At 43.4% G+C, this 24,453-nt stretch overlaps 1 protein-coding gene across 1 annotated transcript in view; it reads left to right on the forward strand.

Moving 5' to 3' along the window:
* Positions 1 to 784: 784 nt before the first annotated feature.
* Positions 785 to 24,453, forward strand: part of PARP14 (poly(ADP-ribose) polymerase family member 14) — a 48,821-nt gene continuing 25,152 nt past the window's right edge. The window contains exons 1-9 of the mRNA XM_081934016.1: positions 785 to 1,005; positions 2,886 to 3,025; positions 3,423 to 3,456; positions 5,210 to 5,470; positions 16,989 to 17,225; positions 18,259 to 20,513; positions 21,366 to 21,602; positions 22,543 to 22,764; positions 23,731 to 23,806. Coding sequence (XP_081790142.1) covers positions 816 to 1,005; positions 2,886 to 3,025; positions 3,423 to 3,456; positions 5,210 to 5,470; positions 16,989 to 17,225; positions 18,259 to 20,513; positions 21,366 to 21,602; positions 22,543 to 22,764; positions 23,731 to 23,806 — 3,652 coding nt within the window. The 5' untranslated portion in view covers positions 785 to 815. The remainder of the gene's footprint in view (positions 1,006 to 2,885; positions 3,026 to 3,422; positions 3,457 to 5,209; positions 5,471 to 16,988; positions 17,226 to 18,258; positions 20,514 to 21,365; positions 21,603 to 22,542; positions 22,765 to 23,730; positions 23,807 to 24,453) is intronic.

Raw genomic sequence — 24,453 nt, forward strand, 5'->3', positions numbered from 1 at the left:
TTGGACCAGTCCAACATTGATAAGAGGTCTCCTACTCCTGCTTGGGAAAGATCAGGCAGGAGAGCCAAGTTCTAAAGTTTGAAGCACTTCAGAAGTCAACCGAAGAGGACTTTGGGGAAGAGTCTATACATGGAAACCTCAATTCCTCGAAAGACCTGGCCATAGGAAGAAACCTGACTGATGCTTTTGTTTGCATGCCTTGGAGAGGAGGGCAATAATACTGTAGTCCCGGGAATCCACCAGTTGACCCTGATGTCGGGACAGATCATCCGGGGCCCCGCATCGGTGCCAAACGGAACAATTTCTTCCGCTGCTTCATTTTGGGATTGAGTGGAGAACAAAACTCGAAAGAATTCAACCGAACAGTTTCTGAGCGAGGCATTAACCAGGAGAGTGGGGAAAAGGGAAGGGGGGAGGAGGATTGGAAGCAAGCAACGGAGAGATAAGTGAAAGATAAAATAGCGGTTTTCTTTTAATCGATGCGCCTACGCGATTTTATTTTTTTAAAGGCTTTTTTTCACGGCTCCGTAATGTCAAAGGCAGGGGAATTATCACAGGTTTGCAGAACCTGTTTCGGAACAAAAGGTGGCGGATCGCGCTCGAACTGACTGGAAAAATAATACGATCCAACGACCCGGCGATGGTGGCTGGTGAAGGGAAGCCAAATACCGAGTGGCCGCCTTGTCACTTCCGTCTATCACGCAGAGGACACGTGACAAATAAGAAACTCTGGGAATCGCGTTCATCGTGGGAAACGAAAGTGAAAATGCTGGACAGTCAGCCAGACTGGCAGGGCTTCGCCCCTATCCCGCAAAATGGCCGAGGGAGCGAAGACGTGCTCTTTTCCTGTGCTGCTGCGGGGAACCTGGGGGAGCCCCGATCCCCCCAAAATTGTGAGAAACAAAATTCTCCGCTACTTCCAAAGCCGGAAAAAGTCGGGAGGCGGAGAATGCGAGATCCAAAAGCAAGGGGGGCAGATCTTTGTTTGCTTTGCCCAGGAGGAAGGTAAGCGGCTTCCCCCCCCCCGCCTCTCTGTCTCTCCCGATGCGATTCCTTGAGAATTTTCAACTCCCCCTCCCACCTCTGCCTGTCCCCCCATTTCTGCTTTGCTGTAGGAGCGATGGTTTTAAAGATGCCCTGAGCAGGAAGAGGAAGCTGGAGTGCTAGTTTTCAGGATCACAGTGCCGGTTTTGCTGAGTTAAAACACAGTTCTTCTGACTACTGTAGGAAGCCAGCTACCCATCCACTCTCCTGGAGAATGAAATATTGGGGGGAATATTAAAAAAGGAAGGATAGAATATTTCCTCTAAAGGAGAAATTGGAGGAAAAAAACATCTTAAGGGAAGCAGAAACCAGCCCTGGTGTCTCTCTGCCCCAAGCAGAATCTGAAGAGGACAGCTTTTAGAAATGCAAATTTGATTATCCATTCAGAAAGACTGGGTCAAGACAGAAGCTCAGATAAGCAACAAACAAAAGGTGACAAATTAGCTCAGACAAACACCTAGGACAGTGATGACTAACCCTTTTGTTGTCACCTGCCGAAAGCACCCATAATGCAATGCACGTGTGACACCCCCCTCCCGTGTGCCCCGCCCCCTGCACATGTGACACTCCCTATGGCCCATTTTGGGCCTAGGAGGCCTCCCTGCAGCCTCCTGCGACCAAAAATGGACTGGGGGGACCACCATGCAGCCAACAGCCTGTTTTGGGCCTAGCAGACCTTCCTGAAGCCTCTTTGGACCCCAAACGGAGCACGATAGGATGCCCCCCTTGTGGCCCGTTTTTGGCCTAGCAAGCCTCCCTGAAGCCTGGGATCAAAAACAGGGTGTGGGGAGGCGCCACACACACACTACACTCCCCCCCCATGCATGTGCTCCCACATGCCCCCTCCCTCCCTGCACATGCACGGCAGAGACCCGAAAATTAGCTAGGTGGTGGGAGGTGCACACACATGCACGATGGAGCTGAGCTGGGATGACAGTTTGCTTGCCCGCAGAAAGGGCTCAGCATGCCACAGGTTCGCCATCACAGACCTCGGATTTGCATTTCCCCCTTTGCCTGTAGATCCAGCCATGACCACATAGAAATCAAAAAGGTATAAAAAAACTCACCCAACTCTCAATTCCATTTGGTCAGATGTCCCAGAATTGCACAAGCTTTGTGTGTGTTGGTTCTGTTCACCAATAAACAGAATCTTTTTTTCCAGTCAGCCTCCATTTTATTCCCTGCTTGGAACTGGACTTGAATTTTTCATCCAACACTACCTAGAGAATTGCTGGAAAAGTTGTAGGAGAAATTAAGTTTTTGGTGGAGGAAAAGTCACTTATTTCCCCTCCTCGCTGTCTTTTCCACCGCGTTTGCCCCTTCCACAATTCCAATCTTTCCAAAGCAGTTTAAAAACTTTTATTTTCAGACCTGCAAATTTTGGAATGCTAATAAAAGAGATCTAAAGATAACTACTTTTTTTGGCATTGTATAAATATTTTTTAAGTCTAGCTCTATAAGTACCATCCTCATCAAGTCTAATATTTAACTGATCATTTAAGATTTGGAAAATTGTGGGACGCTGATAAAGATGACTACCCTTTGGCATTGAATAAACAGTTTATAACTCCAGATCTGGAAGTACCATCCTCATCAAGCCTAATATTTAACTTTATTTATCATTTAAGATTTGGAAAATTGTTTAAAGCAATTAAACAAAATGCTAACCTTAAATTAAAAATTCACTTCTTGTACTGATGCAAGAAAGCTAGGGAGAGAAAGGATTGCTGAACTAACCTGTATTAAGCATGATGGCACAAAGGTTGCATTTTCTGTCTCTTTGTTTTTGGAAGTAGAAATGTTCTAAAGATCCCTGTAATGTATTTATTTTTGTGACACAGTGAGGCAAAGAGTTCTCTCCCAGAAGATCCATGAGCTTGACTTGGCTGGAAAAGGAACACTAAAGCTGGAGGTCTCCCTGGATGAAACAACAGACCCAGCTAAAGATAATGCACCTAAGAAGGAAATAATTTCTAACGAGGTAACATTAACCTCATAGATTTCATACCTATGATTGAAGTTGGTATAGTAAAACTAGGGTTAAAAATGATTAATTTGTAAAGATTAGTCATGATATGTAAGCTTAAATGGATTAATGGGAAAATATAAAAGAGATGAAAGTGGGGAGATACGGAATATACTGAAATTATGATTATAAAAGAAATGTATAAAATGTGGCCCAGTCAACACTCTGTCCATAAAGTATGTATGATGGGGGGGAAAAGAAAAAATGCAATGAAACTATTAAAAAAAGATAATGTACCTAAGAAGGAAATAATTTCTAAAAAGGTAACATTAACCTCATGGATTTCATACCATACTGAAGTTCCAGGCAGTCTATTTGCATGCTAATGTTCTCCTCTGCTTTTTATTTTTAGGTTCTGAGAGAAGAAAGCCAAGCAAGAGAGATGGGTAAATCCAACTTTTAAACATTGAGGCAATTTTACTTTGGCACCAAGGGGAATTTTGGAGATGGAAGCAGTTGCTGATGACAGCAGCTTTTTGGTTTTTAACAGGCCAAGGAGCACATGATTCACCAGGCAGATTTTTTGCAGTGTTCTGGACTTTGAAAGTATAGAAAATAACAAATCAGAGGTTCAAATTCTTCTGAATTTCGCTGTTTGGAGCTTGTTGGCATAAAAAAGGGGCAGGATTGAAATTCATAGTACCAGTATGCAGTATATGTAAAGTGACTACAGAGAGAAACGGTCCATCCAGAATATTAGCATACAGATAGTCCTTGATTTACAACCACAATTGAGCCCAACGTTTCTATTGCTAAGTGAAACATTTGTTAACTGATTTTTGCCCCATTTTGCAAACTTTCTTGCCACTGTTGTTAAGTGACTCACTGCAGTTGTCAAGTTAGTAATACAGTTGTTCTGTGAATCTGGATTCCTCATTGACTTTGCTTGTCAGAAAGTCGCAAAAGGTGATCATATGATCCCGGGACTGCAACTGTCAAAAGTCTAAGCCAGTTGCCAAGTATCTTATTTTCATTATGTGACCATGGGGATGCCACAATGGTCCTAAGTGTGGGCAATGGCAATAAGTCGCTTTTTTCAGTTCCATTGTAACTTTGATCACTAAACGAACTACCTGTACATAATTTCCTGATAATAGTGAAAGATGTTAAGAGAAAAGGAAGGTCCTTTTACAAACAATGCATAGCCAACCTATAGAATTTTTCTACTTCAAAATGAATATGCAGCCACTGGCTTGGGTTGCTTTAAAGGAGACTCAACAAATTCAGCATTTACTTTGATGATTCACTTTGGATTGTGTGTAGATGTAGCTTTTTAGTTGCCAGTAAGCATGGGTCGAATTGAGTTAATGTCTCCTACATCAATACTGTATCTGAATTATCTTAAACCAAGAGAATGATAATTAAGCTAGAATGTTTGAAAAAGAATACTCTGGCATTTTAAAATAAAAAATAAATATAACCAGTAAAGTGAATCAAATTTTAAAGTAATGTTATTAAAGTAGTGTTTTTTTATGTTGCCTTTTTAGATATAATTCAGGACTACAAAAATATACCATATTTTTCGGAGTATAAGACGCACCAAGGTTTTCAAGAGGCAAATTTAAAAGAAAAGTTTTTGCACTCTGTAAAAACGCCCCCGACCTTTTTTAAAAGGGCATGGATAGCCTTTAGGAAGCTTATAAAGTACTCCTGAGGGTTGGGGGGGGGGGCAAAATTGAGCAAAAAATGGCAATTTTTTTGCTCATTTCTGCCCTCCCCAGCCCCCAGGAGCTTTCTGAAAGCCTCCTACAAACTGTGCACGGCCATTTTGGTGAAGGGGTGGGATTTCAGGAGGCAAAAAATGCTGTTTTCAGTGTATAAGATGCACCCAGATTTTCAGTGTCTTTTTTTGACGGAAAAAGGTGTGTCTTATATTCCAAAAAATACAGTACTTAATTCTCCTGCCCTCTATTTTTTTCCACAGAACAGCAATCCTGGTGTGGTGGGTTGGACTGAAAACTAGGGATTGGCCCAAAGTCACCCAGTCAGCCTTCATGCCTAAGGGAGAGCTAGAACTCAGTCTTTATTGACTTCTGGGCCAACCACTTAGCCACTATACTAAACTGGCTCCCTGTAACTTAAAAATATAAACCAATCCTGTGCAGCTGAATCTTTTTATTTTTTCCTTTTTGAAATTAGAAGTGAAACAAGACTGCCAAACAAAGAATGTTACCCTAACAAGTGGGCCAACTGTGGATGCTCCACATTCTGAGAAGGATATTCTTGACTATCCTCAAACATTTTCACAAGTAGTTCTTGAAAATGTTGAAGAAAATATTCACCTGGACACATTAACGCTATTGGTAGATAACATCAGTGCTCTTTCGGGAGATAGTACCTTCCATATTGAACAGATAAATGAGAAGAAGGCTGCAGTAGTAACCTTTCAGCAAAGCACTGGTAAGATCTCTAAGCTCATTGCTCAGATGTTTAATATTTGGAGAATCCTATGGTGTAGTATACTCTTTTCTACTCTAGTGTGCTTCTGATACGTTGGACTGCAGTCCCTGTCACCCATAGTCACTTGTGGGTCACAAGAGTTTGAACCCCACGAATTTATGAGAGTGTTGATCGGGATTCTGATTCCTATATTGAAATGGCTGAAATAAAGGACATGTATCCTGAGTGTGGGGAAGGTTGATAGGGAAGCCACGAAAGATCTTAAATCAAATCTGCTAAAAATGCTTATTGCTATAAGAATATGGCCATGGATATTTTGGTACTTTAGTTGTTTCCTGCTTAAGGGACCAAGTAAAGTATAAAAGCATGCTGAAGAAGTTGTTCAGGGTCTTTCCAACCTTATGGGAGGACCCATCTTTGTCCAGATCTGAATAAACGTGACTCAGAGAGAGTTGGACTCTGCCCATTTGTCTGTGTTGGACCAGATCTAGTGCTCCTACTTAACAGGACGCCCATAGCCCTTAGATCTGTGTCCTTTAACTGTTTTGTCTTTATTTTTCTCAGCTCTCTGTCCCTTACCTTTTTTTCTTTAACGCCCACCATTGCTAACCATTTTCTACCCTGGCAAGTACCAATGAAAATTAAGAGTCCAGAACATCTTCTGGAGGCACTGAAGCTGAAGAACATTTCAATATTATCTGAGGATTTGTTCATGTCTCAGTTGTTTCTAGAAACTTCGTAAAATGTGAGCTCTTTTGCTCTGGTACCTGCAGATTCTGAAATGCTACTTAATCCATTCTTTCTCATTTCAAAATGTCACTTCAAAACATTTTCTTCTTTCATTCATGTACCAGCAGCCAGTAGCCCTGCACAGTGGTTTTTTCATACTTTACATGGGGGAGGAGAGGGCCTTGTTCTGGATTCTTTTTACATTGCTAAGCCATCTTGAGTGATGGCTAAAGGAAAGTGTTAAAGGTAACTTGCTGCCATGAGATTATTTGGCTATCTACTTAGTAGATGTGTTTCTCATAGGTAGATAAGAAGCTATGAGCTGCCTTTTAATACTAGAAAACTACCCAGGCTAGGGATGTCAAACACAAGGGCCGGAGGTTGGATCTGGCCCATGGGGTATCTAGATCTGGCCAATGGGGAAGCCCAAGAAACAGCAAAAGACCGGTATGCAGTGCCTCTGCCACCGAAAATGGAGCCATCACAGCTGAAAGTGAAGCTTGCAAGGGCCGCGGGCAGCACTCCCAACTCCGTTTTCTCTGGCAGAGGGTTGCAGGAGATTGGCGCAGCCAAAATGGAGCTCGAGAGCCTGTTTTTTCTGGCAGAGAACTCTGGCCACCACAGGCACCCTCGACACGAGTGACCTTGAACTGCCATGCCCATCCTGCCCCCCCAAGGTCAAACACAACCCTGGTGAGGTTCTCAATGAAATCGAGTTCGACACCCCTGACCTAGCCGTTTCAGCATTCTAATTCTAAAGGAGAAGAATTGATGGCAGATGTTCTTCATCCTGCTTTTAAAAGACAGGCATAAATAGATACTATTCATCACTACTGTTTTCCAGTTCCACTATATAGATAGTCCTCAGTCTATGACCTGGTGTCAAAATTCTGACAGCCAGGGGCCCCCTGTAGTTACATGACTGTATTTTGGGCAACTGGCCCGCATTGCAGTGTCCCATGGGGACTTGACTGCGATCTATGAGATTTTTGCTGAAAAGCAGCCTTTATTTTTCAGTTTTCTGCAAAAATGCTTCATAGTGAACAAACGTTCTTAAATATGTGCTCCCCATTTCTGTGCACGAATGTGAACACGGAGTGTTTAAAGTTTCAATTATGGGTAGTCCTCAACTTAAACACAACAAAAATGCTGTTGCTAAGTGAGACAGTTGTGATGTGAATTTTGCCCCATGTTACAATCTTTCTTGCCACAGTTATTAAGAGAATTACTGCAGTTGTTGGTAACATGGTTGCTAAGTGAATCTGGCTTCCCCATTCAGGTTGCTTTTCAGAAAGTTGCAAAAGATGATTGCCACCTTCTGGAACACTGCAACCATCATAAATATGAGTCAGTAGCCAAACATCTCAATTTTGATCACTAGGGGATGAAATGGTCATAAGTGTGATCACAAGACCACTTATGCAATGGTCGTAAGTGTGAAAACCAGTCATAAGTAATTTTGCAGTACCATTGTAACTTTGAACATCACCAAATGAACTGTTGAAGTCAAGGACTACTGTACGAAGCAATAGATCAATGTTGTCTGTATGTTTTTGTAAACTCTGTCCAATCCCCAAAAGTTAAGCAAATATCAGGTTGTTATTTGGATAGGATACTTCCAGGGAATACCTCACGTTGAAAGTTAAACGGAGAACAGAAAAACATCCTGTAAAAAAGTAAACACCAACCACTTCCATACGGTTGTCAAGAATAGTACATTAAAATATCCTTGTGGTCACCAAGAGTTGAGTTTGCAGGTGGCTCCCAGCATTTTACAATGTTTCTGAAGCGAGGCGTGGGAGGAGTCACATGTGGATATTAGCACAGCCCATTTGCCCGGAGACTGAGGTAAATTTGAAGCCACTCCCTCTGCTTCCTCCTCATGGCTCCCCAGATTAACCTCAGGCTTCGACCCAGAAGGAGTAACTTTTTGACTCTCTACTTGGTTTTAGAGGTTTTTTTGTCCTTGTATCTTGTCTTGTTCCTTTCCATTTGTGATTCTCCCACCTTTCTCCTTGCATCTCTGTGCTGTTTAAATTTCTGTTTTGACCTCGCACAAGCCGGACTTGTTGCACACAGGGGAGCCCCCTGAACCGCTGGGCGGTTAAAGGGAGGCTCCAGGCCGCGTGCTGGAGAGCGCAGTACAGCGCGACCCCTAGTTCCATCGGTAGGGGCTGCGGAACAGCTCCAGAGGCTACTGAATGAATAGCTCGGTCGGAGCTGGCTCAGCATCGGACCGCGTGGTCGGCAGTCACCATTTGGATGGCGGCCATCTTGGGATGCACGTGGAGGGGTGCAGGGATCGGTGTGTTTGTTTCCAGCCACCGCAGGCGTCCACAAGCACCGCCAGGAAGGAAAAAGCCTCTCTTCAGGCCTGTGCTCCTCCGGTAATCTGGGGAGGGCCCTTCGATCAGCAGTGGGCCAGCTTACTCAGGCCGCGGATCGGCGGCGAGGCAGCGGATTGCGCCAGTCTGAAGGAGCTCCGGACCACGCGCAGGAGCCAAGCTGGTTGGAATACAGAGGAGGTGAGAAGGCAACGTCTGTAAGTAGAAGCAATGGTGGAGGCTGAGAGGAGTGGGAAGGCGGCTGCCCCTAGATCACCAGGGGATTCGGATCCAGGAGAGGAGACCGGCCGGGGGCCAACCCCGGTATCAAGGGGGAGGCCTACATATAAGAAGGCCACTTCTAAATCTGCTAGGAAGAGAGCTCCTAGCAAAGAGCCCTGCATTACCAGAGCGACAGGCAGAAGGCTTAGGGTGGAGGTCAGTCCTTCCCCATCCAGGTCACGTTCTCTTCGGTCATTACCCCTACCAAGACATCTCATCGGGCATGCAGCATCAGTTTCAAGCCTCTAGAAGAAAATCATCTTATGGGACCCCACTATTTATGGAAGTGCTCAAATCTCAGTGGGCAAAGCCTGGCATGTTTCCCACTCCACGCAGTAATGATTGCAGGTTTTATAATCTTAACGCAGCTTTTGCTCAAGCACTGCAGGTTCCATCCATAGATGTCCCAGTGGCTGGCCTGGCCTCCGCTTCTGCGGTGGTTACCGGTGATATTTCTAACTGTCTCAAGGCAGAAGGTAAGAAGGCGGAAATGGTCCTGCGCAAGACCTTTCAGGCCGTAACGTGGGCGATCAGAGCGGCGGCGGCTGCTTCTTTTTTTAACAGATCCACTCTGCTTTGGCTGGAGCAGCTTCGCGATAGAACCCTTGCTTCCGACGTGCATCTACTGCAGGACATCAAGAAACTGATGGCGGCCACTCAGTTTTCAGCTGATGCCATGCTGGGATGCGGTCAAGTATTCTTCCAAGGCTCTATCCTCTTCAGTGGCTTCCAGGCGCCTCCTCTGGCTGCGCAATTGGCAAGCAGAGTCTCGGGCAAAGTGGCGTTTGGCAGGGGCAGAGTACACAGGAGACAAGCTGTTTGGAGCATTCCTTGACCCTATCCTGATCAAGGATAAGAATTAGCGCAAGGTCTTCCCCTCCAAGACTAAGCACTCTGACCAACGCCCTGCGCCCTACCCCAGGAGGTCCTCATACTGACCCCCTGAACAGGACTTCCAACAGCCGAGGTATTCTGCACCCGGATATCTAAGACAGGGGATAGGAATTGTTCTAGAGACAGATACAGGTACCAACAGCCCAGTAGGTGTCCCTTTCGAGGAGGGGGTGGCCATCCATTCCGCAGAAATAAGTGATTTGGGGTCAGATCACCCGATCGGCGGCTGCCTTACCTTGTTTGCAGATCGCTGGAAGCACAAGACTACTGATGCATGGGTTTTTCACACAGTTGAGTTTGGTTTACAGTTAGAGTTTCGTTCCCATCCCCCGAATAGGTTCCGTCTTTTCCCTTCCTCCAAAAATCTGGTGAAACGTTCCCTTATGCGCAAGGCCATTTGGCATTTGCTTGACATCAGGTCAGTGGAATTAGTTCCGGAAGAGGGAGAAGGGCTTAGGGCAGCAATGGCAAACCTTTTTTGGCTCGCGTGCCATAAGTGGGGGGAGCGCAGGGGGTCGTGTGCAGGCATGCTGCACCCATAATGCGATGCGTGTGCCCCCGAGTGCGCATGCACACACTACAGGCACTCCCCCCCCCCATTTTTACATGTTTTTTTCGCCCTCCCCAGGCTCCAGAGGCTTTATAGGAGCCTGGGGAGGGCGAAAACAGCCTCCCCCGCCCCTCCCGGATGCCTTCAGGAGGCTTCCCTGATGCCTTCGGAGCAGTCAAAACGACCCTCCGAGCAAACCGGAAGTGATTTCCGGTTTGCTCGGAGGATCATTTTAAGCATTCCGAAGGCTTCAGTCAAAACGACCCTCCGAACAAACCGGAAGTCCGTTCCTGAACTTCCGGTTTGCCCATAGGGCCGTTTTTTTTGCGCTCCGGAGGCTTCACGGAGAAATGGCTCCGCGTGCCACATGTTCACCATCACTGCCTTAGTGTTTTATTCCAACCTGTTTGTGGTTCCTAAGAGTTCAGGGGGGTGGAGAGCCATCCTATATTTAAAATTGTTAAATTCTAGACTGGTTTACTGAAAGTTTAAGATGGCTTCTCTCAAGTCCATTTTGGAGGGCATCAGACAGGGTGACTTCTTAGCCTCCATCGATCTCACAGAAGCCTATCTTCATATTATCGCTCCGGAACATCATCAATTCCTCAGATTCGCCTATGGTGCAGTGCACTACCAATACAGGGCCCTTCCCTTTGGGTTGGCATCTGCCCCTAGAACCTTCACCAAGGTGTTAGCTGTAACTGCAGGCCATCTTAGGTCCTTCCCTGTCCGGTTACATTGTTACCTTGATGACATTCTTGTGCTGGCCAAGACAGCAGACCGAGCTAAGAGGGATTTGAATCTCACAATTGCCACCCTGCAGTCCCTGGGGTTCTCGATTAATCTCGATAAGAGCCATCTAGCCCCTACCACTAGGCTCCAGCATTTAGGGACCATCATTGACTCGGTGGCATGTGAGGTGTTTTTGTCACAGGAGTGTAGGGACAGTATTTTGGAGTTGATCCGGGAGATCTGCAAGACACGTTCTGTTCCCGTAGTCCTTCTCTCCAGGCTCCTGGGCAAGTTCATCTCCTGAATCGGGATAGTGTCTTGGGCTCGCCTTCATGCCAGAGAGCTGCAGTGGTTCCTGCTGCCGCACCAGAGAGACGGGACGTGTGACGCCATCTTCAAGGTTCTGGTCCCACTCCAGGTGTTTCTCTCCTTCCATTGGTGGATGTCCCCAGCCCTGGCCAAGGGTTCCCTCTTCAGGGAGCCGGACAGGTTGGTCCTGACTACAGATGCGAGCCTGTTCGGCTGTGGGGCACAACTGCAGTCCCAGATAGTGCAGGGCAGGTGGACGCCCACGGAACTGCGGATGAACATCAACTGGCTGGAGCTCAGGACGATTCACCTGGTGCTTCGATACTTCAAAGAAGCGGTGGTCGGTCAGCATATCCTGGTCCTGATGGACAACGTGGCAGCCAAGCCTATGTGAACAAGCAGGGGGGCACACACTCCTTGGCACTACGCAATGAAGCAGCCTGGCTGGGCAACTGGGCGGAACGGAATCTCATCGATTCGGGCGGAGCACATCTCCGGGGTGGACAACTGACAGGCAGATTGGCTCAGCAGGGAGACGGTGAACCACGGGGAGTGGCAGTTACATTCCAGCATCTTCGAGTGGATTTGTCAGAGGTTTGGCCAGCCGACAGTGGATCTCATATACTCAGAATACCTGAATACTCAGGTTCCGAGGTTCATCTCGCAGTTCCCAGTTTAGGGAGCAGTGGACTTCGACGCCCTTCTCTGCAGATGGCTGTCCAGACTCCTTTACACCTTCCCTCCCCTTCCTCTCCTTCCCGAGGTTCTGAGGAAGCTAGTGCTAGAGAGGGCAGAAGTGATTCTGGTAGCGCCCCATTGGCCCCGACAGCCCTGGTTCGCGGACCTTGTGAGTCTGTCGGTTCTGCCTCATTGGAGGATTCCCCAGGGAGGTGGTAGCTCTTTACCAGGGGAGTCTAGGGCACCCGGATCGGGAGTGGGTCCAGCTAACTGCTTGGCGCTTGAGCGGAAGCAACTGAGGGAGGCCCAATTCTCAGCCAGGGTAATCAGGACCATTGAGGCTTCCAGACAGGAGTTGACCATGCAAATTTATGATGTGACCTGGAATTTCTTCGTAATCTGGTGTAGGTCAGCCCAGGTGGAGCTGGCCTCGGCTTCAGCACCGCAGGTACTGGAGTTCCTCCAGGATGGGTAGGAGAAAGGTCTGGCTCCCAGTACCCTCAGGAGACAGGTATCAGCCTTGGCCACAGTCATTGGGGGGTGGGATCTAGATCCCTATCCCAACTTCCGGTCATAAAGAGATTCCACAGAGGCACTGCTAACCTTCGGCCTCTGGTCATCTATAGGTTTCTGTTCTGACTCCCTTTTCGTACACCAAAGCACTCCAAGACAAAAATACTACTAGACAATTTATTCACAGTAAATTAACACACTGACTAGACCTTGGCAGCAATCCAGGCTTCCAAGATAAGACACAGACACGAGAGCTTGTCCAGCGTTGGTAAATAAGTTGAACTCTGCAACCAGCCTCCAGGGAAGTCCCTCCTTAAATACTATCTTGAGAGGAGCCTAATTACAACCACTTGGGTCCAATTATCTTCTGTATCTGCGTAGTTGTTCTCTACGTCTATCAGCCCTCCATTGCTGGGCGTCCAGGACCAACTCCCTTGTCTCCTCCCCACTGCTCCAAGGCATGATGTCAGGAGCACACTCCCTTTGGCTTTCACCGCTGCTCCATGCCTCAGGCGCCTCCTGGTGGCCAACCAGCCTCTCTGATCCCTGCTCGGAGTCGGAACCCTGTCCAAGGTCCTCCGCATCTTCCAGAGCCAACTCATAGGGCCCCTCGCTGTCGGAGTCTGGTTGCAGCTCCAACCGATCCTGCTGGGCCACAACAGGTTTCCCACCTAGGATTTGCCCACGGTGCTCCAGGCTCTTATGGAGGTGCCCTTTGAGCCTTGGAGGGAGGTATCCTTCCAGCTGCTGACTCTCAAGGTGGTTTTCCTAGTAGCCATCACCTCGGCTAGGTGGGTATCTGAAATCAATGCCTTATGTACCAGGGCAGATTTGTGCACCTTCCATGACAACAGGGTGGTTCTCAGGCTGGACTCTGCTTTCCTGCCCAAGGTCAACACGCCTTTCCATAGGGCTCAGGAGGTGCTTCCGGACTTCTGTCTGGCACCTTCCAGAGAAAGGGAGAGGTCCTGGCACCGCCTGGACGTCAGTAGGGCCCTGCGCATCTACCTCAGGTGCACGGCTGCCTTCAGGAAGTTGGAGGCGCTTTTCTTTTCTTTTTTTAATTGAAAAAGTTTTACACAAACAAATTTCCCCCCTTTTTACCCCCCCGCCATATAATGTAAATCACATACAAATACTGTACCCCCTCCCCTCCCCCTGTCTTAAAATAGATTTCTCATTCAAATATTGTGCCCCCTCGCCTCCCAACAATCATAGTATAAGTTTCTTTTAAAGTAACAATAGCCCAATAACCCCATCATCTAAATTAATTAAACATATATAAGTCATAATATAGGTTTCTCTTAAAATAGCAATATCTCATTAATCCCATCTTCTAAATTTATTATGCATATATATTTCCCCACCCTCCACCCTAACCCTCCCCCACCTCCCATTTAAACCCACCCCCTGACTTCCGCTATACACCACTCTAACAATTCCAAGCAACCCATATATTATTTACTCTGATCATCTGTCAAGAACCCAATCTAAACATTCTTACCTAAAGGCTACATAGTACTTCCTAGTCTGATATTTATTCTGTATATAATCAATCCATTTTACCCATTCCTGTGTATAATTCTCCTGCTTCTGACCTTTTAAGAAAGCTGAAATTTTTGCCATTTCGGCGAACCCCGCCACTTTCTGAATCCATTGATCAATTGTCGGTAAAAAATCTTTTTTCCAATGTTGCGCAATCAACAACCTAGCTGCTATAACCATATACAAAACCAGTTTTGTTTCCCCTTTAGTAAAATCCTTAGTTATACCCAGTAAAAACATTTGCAGAGTGAATTGTATTCTTTTCTTAAATACATTTTGCATAACCCACCATATTTTTATCCAAAAAGCTTTAACCTTATTGCAAGTCCACCATACATGAAAAAAGGTAGCATCTAGGCACCCGCATCTCCAACATTTTGGTTGAACATTTGGGTACATGCATGATAATTTTTTAGGATCTAAATACCATCTGTAAAACATTTTATAAAAGTTCTCCCTTAGATTCTGTGACTGTAAATTTAACATTCTGAACCCATATTTTTTCCCACGTGTCCAACATAACCGATTCATCAAAATTCTGAGCCCATTTAATCATACAATCCTTAACCAATTCACTTTCTGAGTCTCTTTCTAACAGTACATTATATATTCTTTTAACCTGTTTTGGGCCAGTCTCTTTTATCTGCTTGATCAGTTCCACTTCTTTATCCATAAAACCGACCCTACAATCTTCTTTCCATCTCTTCTGTAACTGTATATAATGTAAGCAATTTAAAGTAATTCCTTCTTCCAACAGTTGTTCCAAAGTTTTCAACTGCCATTCGTCCCCATCAGCAATAAGCACGTCTTTATATAAACACCCCCCGAGTGACTTAGTATTCGTAATCCACATGGTGTCTGCAAGATCCAACCAAAGTGGTATTTTATAATCCCAATTGGGCCGGTGCTTCTTCCATATTCTCATCAAGGCACTTCGGAGAACATGATTGTTAAACACTTTATCCACCCTATCTTCATAAAAAAGATATGCATGCCATCCCAGAACAAGATCATGACCTTCTATATTCCACAGTTCCGTTTTTGTTTTCCCAAACCAATCTGCTACATGCGTCAATACCGCAGCTTCATAATACAATCGGAGGTTTGGGAGTCTAAGGCCACCTCTTTCACGAGTATCTTGCATAATCTTCATCTTTACTCTCGGTTTTTTCTCCTTCCAAACAAATTTATTTAATGTTGCTTGCCATTCTAGCAATATTTTATCTGATTTAAGCACCGGTATCATCTGGAATAAAAAGATGAATCTAGGTAGAATGTTCATTTTAATTGCTGAAATCCTTCCAAGCAAAGATAACAAAATGCTCTTCCAAGTAGATCAGGTTATATAAACTAACTTTAGAGTTGTTAATAATTATTTCAGCCGTTCCACCTTTACTCCTTTTCCGCCCCCAGCTGTCAGCAAACAGTTAACTTTTGTTTTCTTTAGGTTTTCAGCTATAAATTAACGCCATTTTGAATCCTTTGTTCTAAGCCCACGCCTTTCAAGTTCAACAGTAGCATTCTTTAATAAAATTTTTCAAACTTAAAACTTAAGATACTTGCAAATGTTTCCTTCTTGGGTTGCTCGGAGTTAAAGGCTGTTCACGACGTCTTGCTCCACTAAATCATTAGCGGAGGATATCAGTAGACCGGAGCGTAAAACAGCTGCAAAGGGGGGCTCTCCTTGCCCACACCCCAGAGGCTATAAATCCTTCTGGGGGGCTACACAAGTTGCTCTACCCAACAGCTGTATCTCTCTCCAAAATTCCTAAGGATTCCGGAGTGTCCAAGGCGTTTATGATCTTAAAAAAAACACCTCTACAGTCTATTGATTCGACAAGCTCAGAAAAAGCCTGCCCACGACGTTCGTTGCACAACCCGGAGGCGCTTTTCATATCCTTCCAGCCTTCTTCCAGGGGGGCGAAGGTATCACCCGATGGATCAGATTAGCTATCACTAAGGCCTATGAGGCATGGGGGATTCCGGTCCCTGAGGGCATCACGGCGTACTCTACAAGGAGTGCAGCTACCTCTGTGGCCTGGGCTACCCAGGCGCCCATTGAGGATATATGCAGGGCGGCCGCTTGGGCTTCGCCTTCTCCCTTCATTAGGCATTACCGGGTGGATGCCTCTGCCCTGCGGAGGTGTCTTTTGGTAGGAGGGTTCTCCAGGTTGGACACTCGGGGGGCTCAGGCCCAATGATTCCCTCCCATGGACATATAGCTTTGGTATGTCCCACATGTGACTCCTCCCACACCTCACTTCGGAGACTGTCAGGTGGTCTTAACTGAACTGCATGTCTAGAAGCGGTCATGGGAGGAGTCACTTCCCGCCCGTACTGTGCGCACCTGTGCATGGGGGGCCTGAGGGGGCTTAGCAGTTGGTCAGTCAGGCCTGAGGGGAGGGAGTTGTTGTCCCTTGTTCTTGTTCCCTTCCCTCCCAGGCTCTTGGACTGGACCATCGGTTAATCTGGGGAGTCACGAGAAGGAAGCAGAGGGAGTGGCTTCAAATTTACCTCAGTCTCCAGGCAAATGGGCCGTGTTAATACCCACTTGTGACTCCTCCCACGACCGCTTCTAGACATGCAGTTCAAGTAAGACCAACTGACAATCTGAGAAGACACTTTCAAACCAACAGCCTAAACATGTCTGTTTCACCAGGAATTTTCATAGCACATTAAAAGCATCTTGCATACTTAGATCAAGAGCTTTTGTATGCAACTGAATGCTCTTTTGAGAAAAAGGGTGGAAAGATTAATTGAATAAATTAGCAGACAGTATAGATAGTCCTTAACATACAACCATTATAAAGCCTGCCCATAATGGTTATAAGTCATGACTGACCCAATTTTACAATCCATTTTTATGGGTATTAAGAGAACCATCATGATTTGGCAAGTGATTGCTGCACTTGTTAAGCAAATGCTGTGGTTATTAAGTAAACCCATTGATTTCTATTTTTAGCAGCTGCAAATTTTCTCAAGCAATGTTCCACAAACTACAGATTCCAGCAGTATAGACTTACAGCCAGACCTCTCGAATTGACTCATAAAATCAGAGTGGAGAACATCCCAGCTGCAACATCCAGTGAATTCCTAACTCTCTATTTTGAAAGTCCAAAACATGGAGGAGGACAAGTATCTGATATTCAGATCTTACCCACAGAAGATTCAGCTCTGGTTACATTTGGTGACTCTCAAGGTAATTTTCTATTTTTACACAAAAAGAGCTTGCTACTGCTTGGCTAGAAATAAAAAACCTGATGTGGGAAGTTTGGGCACATAACAGCATTGGGCTTGGTATGTGCATATCAGTAGAATTTCAAATGGCAGAATTGGCAGAAAAGACACAGCAGCTGCAGCCAAAAACTAATTATTAAATCACAGGACAAAAATTGGAGCTGGTGAGACAGGCAATGTGCATTTTGTTGGCCTCTGCTTTACTCCATGAATGTGGTTTGCAATGTAAAGAAATGGTGTTGACTTATGGAACATTGATTGCAGAGATGGAATTGAAAATTGTTGAAAGATGCAAGAGTAGTATGTGGTGAAGGTAAAGTGAGTTTGAGCGATAAAATATGGAAATAAGCATAAATATTCAGAGATCTAGGTTACTATTTTTGTGGATCCCCATCATGTTTTATTGTGGTGGTTTTTAAGTCTGGACTGTCAAGTTTTGTTTTATGTTTTTAACTTTTTTAATTCTGTATTTGGATTTTGTAAATTGCCTGGAGTAGGCAGCCATAATGCATCTAATTAATAAATATAAATAGTTTTGATCAGAGAATAAATCAAACATGTATGATGTGAATGAAATACGAGGATTACTTGTAACTTAATTAATCTATCAAAGATATATTAAGTAGTTGTGTTGGAAGGGAAAATGGACTGAATGATGCAAGCTATGCACAAATGGCCGAAACTAGAACAAGCAGATGATTGTGCATAGAGAGAAAATGTATGGAGATACTGTATGTATAAAACATATAAATGCTGGTAGAAATATATAGTTTATTATGAGAAATATGGTATATCAGCAATGAGGAAATGAATAAGATTGGTTTTAAAAAAAAGTTGGTAAGAAATTTTCCAGGAAATTCAAAAATCTGTGTTTGTTTTGTAAATAGTGTACATGGCTTGATTATTCACTGCATGGAATCTGAATTGTATCTGTTTCTATTGCAACTTCTGATACAAATTCTCAGTATATTCTATTTGTGTTTCTTTGTTTATAGCTGCTCTGACAGCATTGAAAAAGCAGCACTCATTAAATGGCCAGTCAGTCCTGGTTTATCCATTCTACTGTTCATTGGGTACAGTTTTGTATGGAAAGGAGAAGCCACAAATCAAGATGCCAGAATCTATCAGTGTCCCTTTAGATCCTTATATATGGCAGTTTATACAAGGAAAGTCTACATTAATTCAAGAAGTAGAGAAAGAAATGGCCAATTCTTTCTGTGAACTAATATGGCCCCAGGCAACTTGTGAGCAACCAGAAGTCGTACTGTCTCCCTCAGTTATTTTAGCTAAACAAGGAACATCCATAAAAGAATTGATTAGGTCTTGGAAAGATAAAGTTTCTGTGGAGTTTGCATGCATCCTGTCAAAATTCAAGACAGTTAAATGCAAAATCATTCCAGAAAAATGGGAGACCATTGAAAACAATTTGTTAAAAAATGTGTTGGCTCTGCCGGATGACTCCAAAAATTGTGTTACTCTAGCTGGTTTTGCATTCACTGTGGATAGTGTGGAGAAAGAGTTGAGGGAATATGTGGAACATTTGACCAAGGATGCTGAAATAGCCAGGCAAACATTACAGCAAACGTTGTCAATTTCCCCAGGGAAGTATAAAGTTTTGCAGCAGATCTTGCTAGAAGAGAATATCAGTGAAGAAAACACTGGACAAAAATGGCGTTACGATGCTTCAGCAAAGCAGTTGCAACTGAATGGAATAGCTGCAGAGGTTTACAAAATGAAAAGTGATTTACTAGAGAAAATGATCAGGATAGGAGAGAAAAATGTCAACATTCATCCTTCTATTTTTCAATTCCTACAAAGTGCAGACCCTGACACGGTGTCAGGGAGCCTGTTTAGGGAAAATAAAATTAATGCAGCCTATGAACTTACAAATGATTCTATAGCATTGGTAGGATATTGTCCTGAAGACCTCTTAAAAGCAGAGGAACAAATAAAGAAAAGCTTGACTCATGAACACATTATATTGAAGGACCCAGAACTCATCCACAGAAAACAATGGAAAAAATTAATTAAGCATCTGCAGAAGCTAAACAATTCTGTTGAAAAAAGTGTAATAATTGACGACAGGGTTGATTTGGATTGGGATGCTGAAATTATTGTAGCTGGTTATACAAAAGTTGTAGCAGATGTCTACCAGCAACTTTTTGATTTTGTTGAAAAAAAAAAACACATACACGCAGTAATTCCTGTCAAGTCAGTGGCTATTGTGCAGTTTATAGAGGAGGAAAAGCAGAAGGTTTGGTGTGATTTGAATAAGAAGGGCCTGAGAATTAATTTTGGACTCCTGCCAAAACAGAGGAACATTGTCTTGAGTGGACCCAAGGAAGTAGTGACAAAAGCAACAGTGGTGGTGGAACAAATGCTGTCTTCACTCTACTCCGTAAATGTAGTGTTTGATAAACCTGGAGTGAAAGACTTTTTCAAAAACCAAGAACATCACTATGTTAAGCTAGTAAAAATGGAATTCAGCTCTTTGATCAGATTGCAAAGCGATGATGAGAAAAATGGAGGTTCTGGGGGAAATGTAGAACACCTTCAAACTAAGGTAAACTTTAAAAATGGTGTGGTGATAGAGGTCTTCATGGGAGACCTGACCACTTATCAAGCTGATGTTGTGGTCAATGCATCAAATGAAACACTGAAGCACATTGGTGGCCTTGCCAATGCTTTGCTAAAAGCGGCTGGCCGAAAATTACAAGATGAATGTGATGTTATTATACAGAAATGTGGAGATCTGAAGCCTGGCTGCGCAGTAATCACAGGAGCTGGGAACTTGCCGTGCAAACAGGTGATTCATGCTGTTGGGCCAAGGTGGACCAGTGCCAACAAAGAAAACTGTACACAACTCTTAAAGAAAGCTGTAAGGGAAAGCTTAAAACTGGCAGAAAAATGCAGGCATCGCTCCATAGCTATCCCTGCCATAAGCTCTGGGGTTTTTGGATTCCCAATAAAAGAGTGCACTCATTCCATTTTAACAGCCATTAAGGAAACCTTAGAAGAATTTTCTGAGAATGGCAGCCTGAAACAGATTTGCCTGGTAGATATGACTCCTCAAACAGTTCAGGCTTTTTCTGATGCTTTACACAAAGTGTTTAAAAGTGCACCACCCCAGCCCACACCACTGCCTCCTCCATCAGTCAGTCAACTTTTGGAGCATGAAGAAGATCTTGTAATGACTTCTGATGAAGGTCTGAAACTTATCATAGAAGAAAAAGGCATCGAAGATGCTACGGTAAGCATTTCAATTAGCAGAGGAATTTGAATTATCCTCAATGCAAATAGAACATATTTATTTCGGACTATTTATTATTATGCTTCTAAAATGCTGATATTTCACATTGAAGGAGAAGTCTAAAACAAAATTGGCATCTGAACACCATCTTCTCCAACGCCCAGTTAGATTTGTTGGGTTAGATTAGAATTGGATGCATATCTTAAAGAAGAGTGGAATAGTCTTTTAGTCTGACAGTTGGAACTATTAATCAGTGGAACAACTTGACTCCAGAAGTTGTGAATGCTCCAACACTGGAAGTTTTTAAGAAGATATTGGATAACCATTTGCCTGAAGTGCTGTAGGGTTTCCTGCTTAAGCAGAGGGTTGGACTAGAAGACCTCCAAGGTCCCTTCCAACTCTATTATTCTGTTATTCTTGACTAATTTTAAAGGCTGTTGCTTTTGAAGAGAAAAGTCTGAACCAGGGATGTGATACATGAGTAACAGGAAATTTTACTTTTCACATCTAGGCAAAGGATATGGACTGACTTTCCATTCTCTGTTTAATGGGTTCTGTTAATGGAAAAGGCACGTTTAAACCTTGACAAATGGAAGGAAGTGCTAATGATTTATCTGCCACTCGTCCAACCTCTTGAATTAATAATCAGAACCAATTCATTAGGATATGAGTCACAGAGATGGGAGTTGCAAGGAATTAGCAACCTTTCTCCCAAACCATTCCCATTCACTGCTGGAGCTCCCTGTGAATCAAAGATAACTCATTTGTTTAAGGACTATTATTTCCATGTGTTACCTTAATATTGTAATGCATAAAATCTCGGAAGTAATTTTAATGTGGCTTTGATTCCAGACGGATGTTATCGTAAGCACTATTGGTGAAGATCTAAAGCTTGGCGTAGGCCCACTTTCCAAAGCCGTGCTACAGAAGGCTGGAGTTGGGCTTCAAGATGAGTTCCATCAAGTGGTTCAAGATCAACGAGCCCAAGGCAACTGTGTAATTCAAACCCATGGGCATAACCTTGCCTGCGGTTTCTTGTTCCATGTCATAGTTTCACCGTGGGATGAAGGAAAAGGGAATGCAACCAAGGTACTGGTTCATTTTGCTCTAATTGTGTTGGAATATAATGTTCACAAGTCAAAAAAAAGGATTGTTTATGACCTTTATAATCTTATGTCTCTACATGAGATTAACAATTCAGGTTAAAGAATAATGGGAACAAATGATTCCTTTTACAATGCTTATGTGTAGTCAAGGCAGTTTCTTGAGCTTTGCCAATTCTTTCCTAAGCATTCTCAATGGCTCTTCTACATAGTTTGTTTTAACATCAATCTTTGTGTGTCAGTTTGTACTGAAGTTACAAAGCATGTATGCAAAATTGTCCATCTTATTCCTGAATACTTTATATACTTGAAGATAAGCTAAGAATTTTAGTCCCAAAGGTGTTTTTTCAACAGGCAACTTGACGCTGAAGCTGAAGAAGCTTCTCAGATAAGAAGTGAAACATCTTCAAAGAAAAAACAGAAAGTCCAGTTGCCTCTTGAAGTTAGTTTATCTACAAGGATATAAAATCATAGTTTTTAAATTACCTGTATATACTTGTGAATTAAGCCCATCTGTATATGAGCCAACCCTCAAATTTTTAACTAAAATATCATGACAAATTTGGAACAGTTTATCTATGTGTGTGGCGTATTTTTCATCATACTTTAAAAAAATGTTTGAGGGTTGGCTTATCCATTGATGGGCTGATATAATATACATTATATCTTCTTACTATATGTAAAAAATGGAGGCATTTCTTTGTAATCCATTCTTCAATACCAGAGCTATAGTTTTGATGCAATTGAATATGCTGAGTTGATGTAAATGGATATAACTCTCCTTTTTATATATATATCCCTCTCTTTATGTGTGAATGAGGTTGATCTGTGCACACCTCTTGTCTGTTCTGGCTGCTAAATTAAGTCTTGTGTTAATATTGGTTCTTTTAAAGCGTAATTGTGAAATATTGCTTTATATTCTACAGATACTTAAAAGTATTATCAGAAATTGTCTGGAGAGGGCCGAAATGTTGTCATTAAAGTCTATCTCTTTCCCAGCCATTGGGACTGGAGGTTTTAATTTTCCAAATGATGAGGTGGCTAAATGTATGTTTCAAGAAATACTTACATTCAGTAGAAAGAAGAATATCAAGTCCCTTCAGAATGTTCATGTTCTCTTACATCCAAAAGATGAAGTTAATATAAAGGTAATGTTACTTTTCTTCCAAATAAGAAACTGCCCTTTGTTTTTAAGAACCCTCAATCTATAATTTGCAAAAATAGTTGTAAGTTTCCAACTAATTATTACAAAAACAGCAGCAGCAAAGCTGGACTGTTGGATGGGCATCTATTTCCCCAGATACATTCAAAGGTGGCCCACGTGTCTTTTGAAGCTACAATGTGATTTGCTAGATTTTGACTAAATTCATTAATACATTAGTTCGTTTGTTTTTATCCCACCTTTACTATTTTTACAAATAACTTAAGGCGGCGAATAACCAACACACCTTCCTCATCCTATCTTCCCCAACCCTGTGAGGTTGGTTGGGTTGAGAGAGAGCAGCTGGTCCAAAATTTCACGGCTAAGATGGGACTTGAACTCAAGGTCTCCTGGCTCCTAGCCATTACACCAAACTGACTCTCTTACCAAACGTAATGCTTTGTTTTGTTAGGATGTGTGACATAGTATGTTCAAATCCAGCCAGATGCCTATTAACCACGTTTAAATATTCTGTGGAATAATGCACATATCTCATTGTATTTGGCAGTATCTTCCACTCAATCATCTCTTCTTCTCAAAGATGAGCATCAGTGATGTCTTTCAGGACAGTCAAAGCAAATAGTTTTATCCAGAGCCTCATGGATTTTTTTTGGGGGGGGGGGTGAGTAGCAATTTTGCCATAATGTTAGTAAATTGTTGTAAAAGCACTAAACAGCTTCCTGGCTTCCGCCTATTCTGACAGTGGTTATATTTTACTGAAGATATTGGATCCACCTATTTTTAGTAGAAACCCTCATTGTACGCCATTCATTGACACGGTCCCTCAGGATCCCCAAATTTGCAAGCTCACTACCCTCCGTGCCATTATTGAAATGTTACAAGAATTGTTCCATGGTGTTATTGTTCCTTCTTTGCATAGTTTTGGAAACATGTGGATAACTTTCCCCCCTAGGCATTTACAAAGGTTTTTCGATCTGGGATTGATGATATTCTCAAGGCTGTACCACCGGGCAATGAAGAAATGGCAGGTAATGAGTGGGCTCGGTTGGGCAGACTTCTTTCTCCAACTTTTTCTTATCATGAGTTCCAGAACTGTATTGGGTCCAACTGGCATGTAACATGAGAGATATGTTGACAATCCTTCCTTTAAATAATGTCAATAATAGCTATTAGAAGATGGAGGGACTACATTTACAGAAGATGTTTTATACTGGGGGTCTTCAACTCCCAGCCCATGATCCACTACTGGGTCTTGGACAGTGTGTGTGCTTGCCCACCACTCACATGCAATCATTCCCTCTCTCTTCCCTCCTTCTGCCAGTCACCAAAGCCGGAAAATCTCTGTTTTAGACTTTCTTTCAGAATGCCTATCACCACATATGCGAAGCCATAGCATGATATGTCTGCTCTTGGTAGTTAATGCAGTGTACAAATACAGCTATTGTTGTTTGTGAATCGTAGCTTAGTAGGATTTATTTGTTTGTTTGTATCCTGTCTTTATTATTTTTACAAATAACGCAAGGAGGCGAACTCCTCTTCTTCTTTTTTTGAGTGACTGACCCAAAATCACCCAGCTGGCTTTCATGCCTAAGTTGGAACTCAAACTCACAGTCTACCACTTTGTAGTCTGGTGCCTTAACCACTAGACCAAACTTATGATGCACAAACTGGAGTA

Source organism: Natrix helvetica (genome assembly GCF_964273705.1).
Source record: "Natrix helvetica genome assembly, chromosome: 1".
Lineage (NCBI taxonomy): Eukaryota > Metazoa > Chordata > Lepidosauria > Squamata > Natricidae > Natrix > Natrix helvetica.